The 12,628-nt window shown below is 42.0% G+C and overlaps 1 protein-coding gene across 1 annotated transcript in view; it reads left to right on the plus strand.

The window, feature by feature from the left end:
* LOC109889519 (pleckstrin homology domain-containing family G member 7) overlaps positions 1–12,628 on the plus strand; it is a 35,763-nt gene that overhangs the window by 2,005 nt on the left and 21,130 nt on the right. Inside the window, exons 2-8 of the mRNA XM_020480992.2 lie at positions 419–1,212; positions 2,223–2,242; positions 9,686–9,795; positions 10,210–10,250; positions 10,796–10,894; positions 11,323–11,475; positions 11,815–11,910. Of these exons, the coding sequence (XP_020336581.1) occupies positions 577–1,212; positions 2,223–2,242; positions 9,686–9,795; positions 10,210–10,250; positions 10,796–10,894; positions 11,323–11,475; positions 11,815–11,910 (1,155 nt within the window). The 5' untranslated portion in view covers positions 419–576. The remainder of the gene's footprint in view (positions 1–418; positions 1,213–2,222; positions 2,243–9,685; positions 9,796–10,209; positions 10,251–10,795; positions 10,895–11,322; positions 11,476–11,814; positions 11,911–12,628) is intronic.

Consider the following 12,628-nt stretch of genomic DNA (forward strand, 5'->3'; position numbering starts at 1 on the left):
GCAATGTTCCAACATCTAGTGGAAAGACATCCTAGAAGAGTGAAGGCTCTTATAACAACAAAGAGGGGACCAACTCCATATTAATGCTCATGACTTTGGATTGAGATGTTTGGCCATGTCGTGTATCACATTATCTGGTGTACAATCTGTAGCTAAGGCGACAGTAGTCTTGGAGCTTGTTAGAGGGCCTACTTTCTGTACCTTATGAACACCAACTGTAAGCTAACTTCCCCCACCCTCTGTTGACAAAACATGTGCTAAGTATGCAGCTCACAAATCCATCATTTCAATGTTTCACAACGTGATCTGAACTCTGTACAAAAAAAGATTGACTTGACTGCACGCCCAGACTGCTTTGTTTAATTCGTAGGCTCTTGTATTAGACCTACCTAATACAGATATTTTGTTTATTTCCCAGAAACGTGTCTGAAACGTAGTTGCTTGCTGATAAACTGCCAGTGGAATGCACCTGGATTATCTGACCCCAACACACCTGGTTAAAGACAAGTACCAACGGAAAACACCAACGGACTACCCTTTTTCTGACATTAGGCCTATAATGCCGTCTTGCTCAATATGTCTACTCTGAAACAGGTTCTAGTGCATGAGAATGGCCAGGACACAGAGAGAATTTTGGACTGGAGTTACATTGAGTGGCTAGAGAATGAGGCTGTGACGGGGGTGACCAATGTTGAGACGCAAACGGTCTCGAAACCCACTGACGAAAAGGAGACGCAGACCAGCAACCCGTTTATCATGCATATAGATTTGGCCAGAACGCACTCCAAACTAAAACACACGTCGTTGGTCGAGGCCGACGGCTTGCTCACCCAGTTTGACCGACAGGCCCCGGCTCGCATTTCCACGTCCCCCACCTTGAGAAGGATGAGGAGCACGCGACGTCCGCAGGTGGACTTCCGGGACCCGGTGAGGATGGATAGCACACAAGAGGAGTCGGGTACGGAAGAGACACCATTCCTTTTGAGTCCCCTCTCGCCAGTACACAGGCACAAGTCTCCGTTAGCGGCCTGCCCCCCTCCCGATGGCGAAAACCACCATGATAATCAGGCCAATTCATCTGCAGGCCAGGGAAAAAGCAGATCGCATAGATCAAAGACTTTTAACAATGGTATCACTTGCACGAGACAAGAATCTCTGTCCGCACGTGGTGTGCAAAGATTTAGTAAAGACTTTGAATTTCCTGATGATCAGGTGAGTTAATGTTATAATCACAAATGATTCAGTTGAGCATGAATTGCGCCCATATGCCACACTGGCTTTATGAGTTTTTATCCGAGCCTTGTAAATCAGATGGCCAGTAGCTCCTCCACCACATTCCTCCTGTGTAGCAGCCCTCTCATTTTCCCTGGACTCCTGTGGTGGCTGCTCACAATGCCAGCTTTTGACAGCAAATGAATCAGCAGTTACATGCACTGACAGCTCAGCGCAGCCCCACCACCCAGCAAGCCTCAATCTTTCTCACTCACTCACTCACTCACTCACTCACTCACTCACTCACTCACTCACTCACTCACTCACTCACTCACTCACTCACTCACTCACTCACTCACTCACTCACTCACTCACTCAGACAGAGCTCCAAGGGGCCATGGGAAGGCAGTAAGGCTCCTCCACAAGCCTCCTATTCACCACTGTCAGCAGTCACCCAATAATGGGGGGGTCAGTGGTCAATAGAAAAATATAAAGGGGGGGGGATCTATTCATTGGGCTCCCGGCATTCAACCTGGGCCATTCTCAATAGTCACGACATTCTCAGCAGATATTAGAGGGCTATTCTAATTCAAACGACCACATGAAAAAAACACTGATTTGAAATGTTGAATTTGTTTGTGAGGGATATAGCCGTGTTATGTAGGACCAGGAGCCCTGTGTAATGTTGAGTTGTGTTATGTACACTGCACCTTTCAAATCACACCCAAGGCTCTTAATCATCATTGAGCTCCTAGGGCTGGGGTCCCAGACACCGATTAATCTTAGTCCTGGACTAAAAAGCATGTTCGATGGAGATTCTCTGTTGAATGTTCTTAATCCAAGACTATGGTTCATCTGTGTCCAAGAAACCAATCCTTAATGTTTAGATAGATGTACTGTGCTATTGTTCACTGTCTGTGTTTACTCTTTCACATTAGTATCTGCTGTATAACAAGCCATGTTCAACATATAATTATCCTAACCGATGCTCTTTCGTCTCTATTTTACAGGACAAGGTTTGCCATAATAGGTAGGTGTGTTGCATGCTATTCCACAGAATAATTTGAATGTTATGTGTCCCCACTTGGCTTAGCCAAAAAATACCTGCACTGTGGCTTGCAGTTACCACACTGCCTGGACATTATTTCATGGCAGGAAGGGAATTTGCCTATAACCGACTCGCTCTGAACTATGTCATACAGTTAGGAAACTGGGATCGTATTCATTAAGTACCAAACTGAGGGGGAAAAAACAGATTGTTTTGCTTTGTTGTGCCCTAATGAACATGACCAAGCATGAAATGCATTCAACCACAGAAAACCCTTCTATTTGCTGGCCAACAGATTTTCTTGTCGAGTTTTCTTTCAATAGGGTTTTCACTACATTTATCTTTGAACCTTTAATTGGCATTTTGTCAACAGACTCAAAGCAAATACATTGTATTTGTCACATGCGTTGTAAACAACAGGTGTAGGCTAACAGGGAAATCCTTACTTACAGGCCCTTGCCAACAATGCAGAGAGAAAATATAAATCATAGTAACACAATGAGCAACGCTAGCTTGGCTATATACACAGGGTACCGAGTCAATGTGCAGGGGTACGAGGTAATTGAGGTAGATATGTACATGTACTGTACATAGGGATAAAGTGACAAGGCAATAGGATAGATAATCAGCTTTAGCAGCAGTGTAGGTGATGACTCAAAAGAGTTAGCGCATAAAGGGTCAATCCAGATAGTCCTGGTAGCTATTGGTTAACTATTTAAGTAACTATTTAGCAGTCTTATGGCTTGGGGGTAGAAGCATTTTAGGGTCCTGTTGCTTCTAGACTTGGTCACCTAGAATACATTGAGAGAACGGGTTCAGAATATTAGGGATCAAAGAAGGCCATCTAAATAAATGCATATTTCTCTGTTTCAGCACTAACTGATAGATACTCAGATATTTTTTGTTTGTTTAGACAGTTTAGGGTGAGTAACAACTGGTTTGGAGAGCCTTTATGCACAAAAATGCAGTGGTTTGATTCATCCTGATTCAAGTTAAATCCATTAAATATTGGAAGGTGAAAAAAGTATACAATAGTGGTTGAATAATAGGCTAGTCCAATAAATCTACCCTAATCCTCACTAATCACGGAACTGTAATGACAACGGTCCAGTCATCGTAAACTGTGCTCCAGGTTTAACCCGCTGCGTGTGGTCTGAATTCCACTAGGTCCCAAGTTATTGCACAACGTTAACCTAACATGATCCACTAATGCTAGCCACCCTTAGGAACAACTACACAGACATGAAAGAAAGGTACTGATGGAAATAATGTCAAATGTGAGCTACATATTAAAGGAAACAAACACTTAAGTGACAGTTAGAAATGCACAGTACCAGTCAAAGGTTTGGAGACACCTACTCATTCAAGGGTCTTTCTTAGTTTTTTTACTGTTTTCTATATTGTAGAATAATAGTGAATACATCAATACTATGAAATAACACATATGGAATCTTGTAGTAACCAAAAAAGTGGTAAACAAATCCAAATATACTTTAAACTTTAGATTTTTCAATGTTGCCTTGATGACAACTTTGCACACTCTTGGCATTCTCTCAACCAGGTAGTCACCTGGAATGCATTTCAATTAACAGGTGTGCCTTGTTAAAAGTTCATTTGTGGAATTTCTTTCCTTCTTAATGCGTTTGAGCCAATCAGTTGTGTTGTGACTAGGTAGGGTATATACAGAAGATAGCCTTATTTGGTAAAAGACCAAGTCCATATTATGGCAAGAACAGCTTAAATAAGCAAAGAGAAATGACAGTCCATCATTACTTTAAGACATGAAGGTCAGTCAATATGTAAAATCAAAAACTTTTAAAGTTTCTTCAAGTGCAGTCGCAAAAACCATCAAGCGCTATGATGAAACTGGCTCTCATGAGGACCGCCACAGGAAAGGAAGACCCAGGGTTACCTCTGTTGCAAAGGATAAGTTCATTACATTTAACTGCACCTCAGATTGCAGCCCAAATAAATGTTTCACTGAGTTCAAGTAACAGAAACGTCTCAACATCAACTGTTCAGAGGAGACTGTGTGAATCAAGCCTTCAAGGTCGAATTGCTGCAAAGAAACCACGATGGTCTCTGCATGTGTGGTTCCTACCATGAAGCATGGAGGAGGTGATGTGGGGGTGCTTTGATGGTGACACGGTCAGTAATTTATTTAGAATTCAAGGCACACTTAAACAGCATGGCTGCCACAGCATTCTGCAGCGAGACACCATCCCATCTGGTTTATGCTTAGTGGGACTATCATTTTATTTGTACTTTTACAGGACAATGACCCAACACACCTCCAAGCTGTGTAAGGGCTATTTGACCAAGAAGGGTAGTGTTGGAGTGCTGCATCAGATGACCTGGCCTCGACAATAACCCGACCTAAACCCAATTGAGATGAGTTAGACCGCAGAGTGAAGGAAAAGCAGCCAACAAGGGCTCAGCATACGTGGGAACTCCTTCAAGACTGTTGGAAAAGCATTCTTAAGTGAAGCTGGTTGAGAGAATGCCAAGAGTGTGCAAAGCTGTCATCAAGACAAAGGGTGGCTACTTTGAAGAATCTCAAATATAAAATATATTTTTTGTTTAACACTTTTTTTGGTTATTACATGATTCAATATGTGTTATTTCATAGTTTTTATGTATTCACTATTATTATACAATGTTGAAAATAGTAAAAAAATAAAAAAATAAAAACTTGAATGCGTAGGTGTGTCTGGACTGGTACTGTATGTGGGTATTATTGACGGTGGCTCCCGATAGTTCTTATTTACAATTTGTATCATGTTAAATATGAGCCACTGAGGTAAGCCCGGGCATATAGTTAAAACATTATGAATAAACTCTGTAGGTTTGGCGGTACAGAAGCCTAAAGCTTGGGTCTCCAAATTTCAACCCCGCAAATTATGAGTTCATACAATTAAAATGTTGAATAGCGGCACAGCTATTTATAGCCTACTTTACTGTGGAAAAGAGGCTGCAACATGTTAAGTTGATATGATTTTCTGTTTGGCTCCAAAAACTGTTATCATATACATTTTTAAATTACAGTGTATTGAGAATACTGTTATTTCTATCTGAAAAAAATTAAGTAGATGCTTTTTCCACTTGGAACTTGTATAGACACCTCTTTCTTTGATCTCCACCCCAAATGTGTAACTTGCTCGGGCAATTTCCCCTTGCTTAAGTTCATGGTCAGAATACATGTAGAGAGAGAAGTGCATAAAAAGGGGGAAAAAAAGTACAATTTACTTGTGCATAACTGGTCTGAATTGCCCCCTTAGAAAGACTCAAATCAAATTTTATTAATCACATACGCCGAATACAACTGGTGTAGTAGACCTTATAGTGAAATGCTTACTTAAGAGCCACTAACCAAAAATGCAGTTTCCAAAGAGTCAATGTGTACAGTCAATGTGTGGGGGCACTGGTTAGTTGAGGTAGGATGTACATGTAGGTAGAGTTATTTAAGTGACTTTGCATAGATGATAACAGTGAGTAGCAATGCAAATAGCCATTTGACTAGATGTTCAGCAGTCTTATGGCTTGGGGGTAGAAGCTGTTTAGAAGCTTCTTGGACCTAGACTTGGCGCTCCGGTACTGCTTGCCGTGCAGTAGCAGAGAGAACTGGCTGGAGTCTTAGACAATTTTTAGGGCCTTCCTCTGACACCGCCTGGGATTAGAGGTCCTGGATGGCAGGAGGCTTGGCCCCAGTGATGTACTGGGCCGTTCGCACTACCCTCTGTAGTGCCTTGCGGTCGGAGGCCGAGCAGTTGCCATACCAGGCAGTGATGCAACCAGCCAGGATGCTCTCGATGGTGCAGCTGTAGAACCTTTTGAGGATCTGGGGGCCCATGCCAAATATTTTCAGTCTCCTGAGGGGGAATAGGTTTTGTTCACACTGTCTTGGTGTGCATGGAGCATGTTCGTGATGTGGACACTAAGGAACTTGAAGCTCTCAACCTGCTCCACTGCAGCCCCGTCAATGAGAATGGGGGCGTGCTCGGTCCTCTTTTTCATGTAGTCTACAATCATCTCCTTTGTCTTGATCACGTTGAGGGAGAGGTTGTTGTCATGGCACCACAATGCAAGGTGTCTGACCTCCCTATAGGCTCTCGTCATTGTCGGTGATCAGGCCTACCACTGTTGTGTTATCTGCAAATTTAATGATGGTTTTGGAGTCATGCCTGGCTGTGCAGTTATGAGTAAACACGGAGTACAGGAGGGGACTGAGCACGCATCCCTGAGGGGCCCCTGTGTTGAGGATCAGCATGGCGGATGTGTTTGTTATCTACCCTTATCACCTGGGGGCGACCCGTCAGGAAGTCCAGTATCCAGTTGCAGAGGGAGGTGTTTAGTCCCAGGGTCCTTAGCTTAGTGATGAGCTTTGAGGGCACTATGGTGTTGAACGCTGAGCTGTAGTCAATGAAAAGCATTCTCACGTAGGTGTTCCTTTTGTCCAGGTGGGAAAGGGCAGTGTGGAGTGCAATAGAGAGAGAATCATCAGTTGGGGTGGTATGCAAATTGGAGTGGATCTACGGAGAGCATGATCGAACAGTCTTCTGGAACAGCTGATGCTCTCATGCATGTTTCAGTGTTTTTTTGCCTCGAAGCAGTTTAGTTCGTCTGGTAGGCTCGTGTCACTGGGCAGCTCTCGGCTGTGCTTCCCTTTGTAGTCTGTAGTGGTTTGCAAGCCCTGCCACATCCGGCTCTGACGCTCGTCGGTGTAGTACAATTCAATCTTAGTCCTGTATTGGCGCTTTGCCTGTTTGATGGTTTGTCGGAGGGCATAGCAGGATTTCTTATAAGCTTCCGGGTTAGAGTCCCGCTCCTTGAAAGCGGCAGCTCTACCCTTTTAGCTCAGTGCGAATGCTACCTATAATCCATGGCTTCTGGTTGGGGTATGTATGTATGTATGGTCACTGTGGGGACGACGTCATCGATGCACTTATTGATGAAGCCAATGACTGATATGGTGTACTCCTCAATGCCATCGGTGGAATCCCGGAACATTCCATTCTGTGCTAGCAAAACAATCCTGTAGCATAGCATCTGCTTCATCTGACCACTTTTTTTATTGATTTATTCACAGGTGCTTCCTGCTTAAATTTAGCTTGTAAGCAGGAATCAAGAGGATAGAATTATGGTCAGATTTGCCAAATGTAGTGCAAGGGAGAGCTTTGTATGCAAAGTATGGGTGGTCCAGAGTTTTCCTCCTGGTTGCACATTTAACATACTGATAGACATTTGGTAAAATGGATTTACGTTTCCCTGCATTAAAGTCCGCGGCTACTAGGAGCGCCGCCTCTGGGTGAGGAATACAGCTCATTCAATGCTGTCTTAGTGCCAGTCTCTGACTGTGGTGGTATGTAAACAGCTACGAAAAATATAGATTAAAACTCTCGGTAAGTAGTGTGGTCTACAGCTTATCTTGAGATACTCTACCTCAGGCGAGCAATAGCTCGAGACTTCCTTAGATATCGTGCACCAGGTCTTACTTACAAAAATACCAGACGCCGCTGTTCTATCCTGCCGGTGCAGCGTATAACCAGCCAGCTGTATGTTGATATTGTCGTCGTTCAGCCACGACTCCTTGAAGCATAACATATTACAGTTTTTAATGTCCCGTTGGTAGTTCAATCTTCCGCGTAACTCGGCGATATGATCCTCCAAGGACTGCACATTTGCTAGCAGAATGGAGGAAAGTGGGGTTTTATTTGATCGCCTACGAATTCTCAGAAGGAAGCCCGCCCTTCGGCCCCTCTTTCTCCGCCTCTGATCACAGGGATCGGGGCCTGTTCCCGAGGAAGCAGTATATCCTTTGCGTCAGGCTTGTCAAACTCGTGAAAGGAAAAAAGTATTCTGCTTGTCCGTGGTGAGTAATCGCAGTCCTGATGTCTAGAAGTTATTTTCGGTCATAAGAGACGGTAGCGGCAACATTATGTACAAAATAAGTAATACAAATGTTTTGCAAATAAACAAACAAAAAAGCACAATCGGGTGGGGGCACGTAAAACGTCTGCCCTTTTCTCCAGCGCCATCTTACACTTACAGCTGTAATCCCTGCTAAATTTGAGTCTAACATGTATTGACTCATGGGGTTGAATACTTATCTAATCAAGATATATTAGTGTTTAATTTTCCATTAATAGTAGTTTTTTTGTTTAACTTTTAGGTAAAAAATGATATACTTTCTACCATAAATTACATAACTAATGCATTAGATGTCAACAACACATCAATTCCTCAAAGGCGTAGTGCAGTTTTTCCTTTAAAAAATATATATATTTCCATCACAAAAAAAAGTTTAAATAACACTCTGAAATTGCGAAAATGATGATAATTCCCTTGTGTATGAGCTGTGTAAATAATAATAATAATTTTTTAAATGAAGGCTGGATTTTCAGCCTGTTCAGGTGGGATGGAACTTTTGGCCCATGTCATAATGTCACAATATGACCAATGACTGTTCTTCTGGGTATGGGGGTGGGCTCTAGACCATCCTATTTGCCAATCACGCCTGTCTATGTCAATATAGTAATATTTGTTTCCTAACGCCCACATGATCAGACTTAGCATTTAACAGACCCAAGGAGGCTCAGGGAAATATATTATAAAACATTTATTTTGGGGTAATTTTCATAAAAAAAACACAATGATTTATTAGACATACAGCGATGATTTAAAAATACAATTACAAAGACTGCATGGGGGCTTTAATTGGCGGTCTTTAATTCATTAATTCGGCTTGATTCATGGTTAGAATATTCTCAGAGAATTGGATCTGTCTGTTGACCCCATGTTGATAAATATACCTAATTTATTACACCATTACTCATTGTCATTATTACTGGAGAATTTGCAAGAAGAAGGTTTAGCCAGAAATAACTGAATACCTTTAGGTATTTCTACATTTTTCTACATTGTTGAAATACCATGTGTACTCACTGCAATGTGAACAAGCAAGCGAATAAGGAGTTTAGAAACAGCGGTATGATTTGCCTACAAAATATGAGTGGATAGTGGTGGTAGTGGTAGTAGTCGTGGATATTGGTAGTGAATAGTAGGTGTAGTGGTAGTGGGTGTAGTGGTAGTAAAGCACTTTTGTTACCCGAAGGTGCAAAAATAATAATAACAAGCCAGAATATAAAACACAGCAAACAAAACTATATAACGGTATTGCCAGATCCGGAGGCATATAGTATGTCAAAATGAGGTATATCATTGTATAACAGTGAGTAATGGCGTAATAAGAGTATACCAGTGAGGTACAGCATAATACAGTTATAATAATCACTGAGTAATGGTGTAATAAATGAGGTACATTTATCAACATAATGTTTTATGCTGTACCTCACTCTGACCTACTCTATTCCTCATGTATTACACCTCACTCACTCTGATAACCTGATCTCTTCCTGTTTCCACCAGACTGCAGGAGAGGAGGCGGAGTTCTGTGGTGGTCAGTCTACCTGGATTGGACGTTTCGCCGGGGGACCTGTTTGTGTCCAATGGGGTGGCGGACATACTGAACTTCTCAGGTTAACGCCAAAGTTCCGTTTCTGCAGTTTTTTGCATTCCTTATAAGCCCAGGTTGTAGGCCAACAGTGATCAGTGTTATTTGTTACATTATTTTAGTTACCTACAAGGAGATCCTATTAAATTACTATTTAATATTAGGGATTAGAATACTAATTCCTATTATAGCTAGGTAAACACTTTAGTAACTGCATCAGAAGTTCACTTACCCAAATATATAAGTAACATTCCTTAACTATTTTCAGATTATTGCCACATTCAGGCAAAATGATAAGGCTGTTTACACTTGATTTCCTGTAAAATCCTATCTACATCCTGTGGATCACTTTTTTTTCTTCATCACATTTTCGCAACAGAAGAACTATGAAGCCAGGCCTTTGTAGATAATGACAAAACCATGTTCTCCATTTCCACAGACACCAAGAAACCCAAGTGGCCTTTCTCCAGACGTGGCACGGTATGTGTGCTGCCTGCTTGTTCTCCCCCTGCTACTCGCCCTAGCTAGCGTGACCTGCCACCAGTCAGCCTAGTTGTTTGTGGTTTTGGTTGCTATTGCTTTGAAGCTGTCAGCGTGCTCAGGAAGCTGCAATGAAATTAAGGATATTGTTCTCTGACCCACTTTTAATCAAAGCATATTCATGAATACACTTTCTTCCCCTTTGTTCTCATGGCCTTCTGAGATTTCATCATGTGTCAACAACACTAAGCTAAACCAATTCAATCCAAATCAATTCATATTGAAGGTGTTTGATCAGACTGATAGATAGATGGGAAAATATACAAACGAAACACTATTGGTGTGTACTGTCATTCACTGTTCCACCATGCACACACGCGAACACTCACACATGTTTTTGTGTACAGACACACTCGTACACACACACATTCACTCTTACTATACACACACACATTCCCACTTAGACAGACACTCATACCTATAGTAAAGAATGAATTGATTGTCCCAGTAATGTTTAACATTTAACCTGTATTTGTTCCTTTCAGACTAAAGGGACGACTACACGCACTGCATCTGATATTGAGAAATATCTATTGAAGGAACAGATTCAAGACTGGAGGGACACAGACTTCCAGAAGTACAAGGTGAGGAAAGCCATATGAACACCAGAGCTGAAGAAGCCTTTTTTCCTCCTAGCTGTGTAATATTTAATTGTTACGTGTCTGCGTTTGTAACTTGGGAGCCAGTCATCATTGAGTCAGTGCTCCTAGGAATTACTACAGGAACAGGGAAGCCCCTGAAACATATAAATGACACATTGAACGGGAATAAGACTTTTGTTGGCCTACGCACATGGCGTACATTTTTAAACTGTAGCTAGACAGCAGACGATAACACCATTGAGGATAGTAACAAGACAGGCTACAGAATGCTGTCACCTTGTACTTATGACCGCACTGGCACAGCCGTGTTAAAACCATCAGTCCCCCCCCCCCGTGCATTATGGTTTTAGTATTATTCAAATAACATCTATCCAACCATCCATCTGTCTTATCATTCCCTCCATCCCCAGGACTGTTCTCTAGAGGAGTTCCTGAGGGACTGCGATTCGTCTCAGCTGATGTCTGACTGTGACCCTCAAGACTACAAGAGACAGGAAGCTATCTGGGAACTCTTCACCAGCGAGTGTGTTTACTTCCTGGATCAGCTCATGGTGCTCAAAGAGGTGACTTACTAGATATATGCCCCCCCCCTCCACACACACACACACACATACTTTTGAACAGGAATGGCAGCTCACCATTTGCAACCAAACACCTTGTGCTTTGTGTGGCTTTTTGAACACAAATGTCATGTTGTGATGGTTCAAACAGACCTTTCCTTTGAATTGACACTGTCCCTTTCTAAAATATACTTTGTTGGGGGAACTCTTTCTTCAGCTTTGTGATGAAATTGAAAACAGCAAAAGAGATCCAACCCCTCCCTCTTGTTTGTGTTCCATTGTGTAATATATTTAATGTTTTTGTGTTTAATAAAAAATATAAATAAATATTGTGTCCTTCAGGTGTTTCTGGCCACGCTGACCAACCTGCAGATGAGGGACTACCTGTCTGACGTGGACACTTGGAGGATGTTTGCCAACCTCAACGAGCTGTGTCTGGTGAGACTGTAGAGATGCATACTGTATATTACATTAGATTGGATTAGTAGGGCTGTGAATGTCATGGAATTTTGGATGATGCTAACTGGCCAGCCAAATGGCCGCGTCTCCTTAATAACCATTAAAATACTTACTAATTTTCTCTCCTGACTGCATGTGCTGATATAGAAGTCAATGATGGCATAATGGGACTGGCAGCCATTGCAAGTGTACCCATTGGCGCAAAGCAGGAAGTGTAACCATCAATATGTGCAATGGTTTGTTGACAAAAATAAATGCATTCCATTGCATGAGCCACATCAGCTAACATCATTTGAATTAAAATTTTACATTACCATGGACATTTTTGCATCACAGTACCAGGCAGCCATTGAGTGTACCCATGTAATGAGTTGACCAATCAAATTGCCAGTTTCTATTCCTATGTGTGCTGCTGCTGCATTGTGGGGGGGCATTGCATAGGCAACCAAAGACTCATTTGCTACAGTACCTTGCTTGTTTCAGCAAGGAGCAACAAACTTGTATCATGTTGTTGAGTCCATTATCGCAGAAACTGTTCCATCTTCAGTCATATGTTTGTTCCTAAAGTGTATATATATATTTTTTTACCCCCTAGAGTCAATTGACGCCAACAGTGCATCAATCTAAGTAAAATACAAATATCCTCATCAAAATCCGTCAGTTTGGAATGTGTTTTTTTTGTTGCTTTGGATGCGTC

The sequence above is a fragment of the Oncorhynchus kisutch genome, linkage group LG4 (assembly GCF_002021735.2).
Source record: "Oncorhynchus kisutch isolate 150728-3 linkage group LG4, Okis_V2, whole genome shotgun sequence".
NCBI classification, from domain to species: domain Eukaryota; kingdom Metazoa; phylum Chordata; class Actinopteri; order Salmoniformes; family Salmonidae; genus Oncorhynchus; species Oncorhynchus kisutch.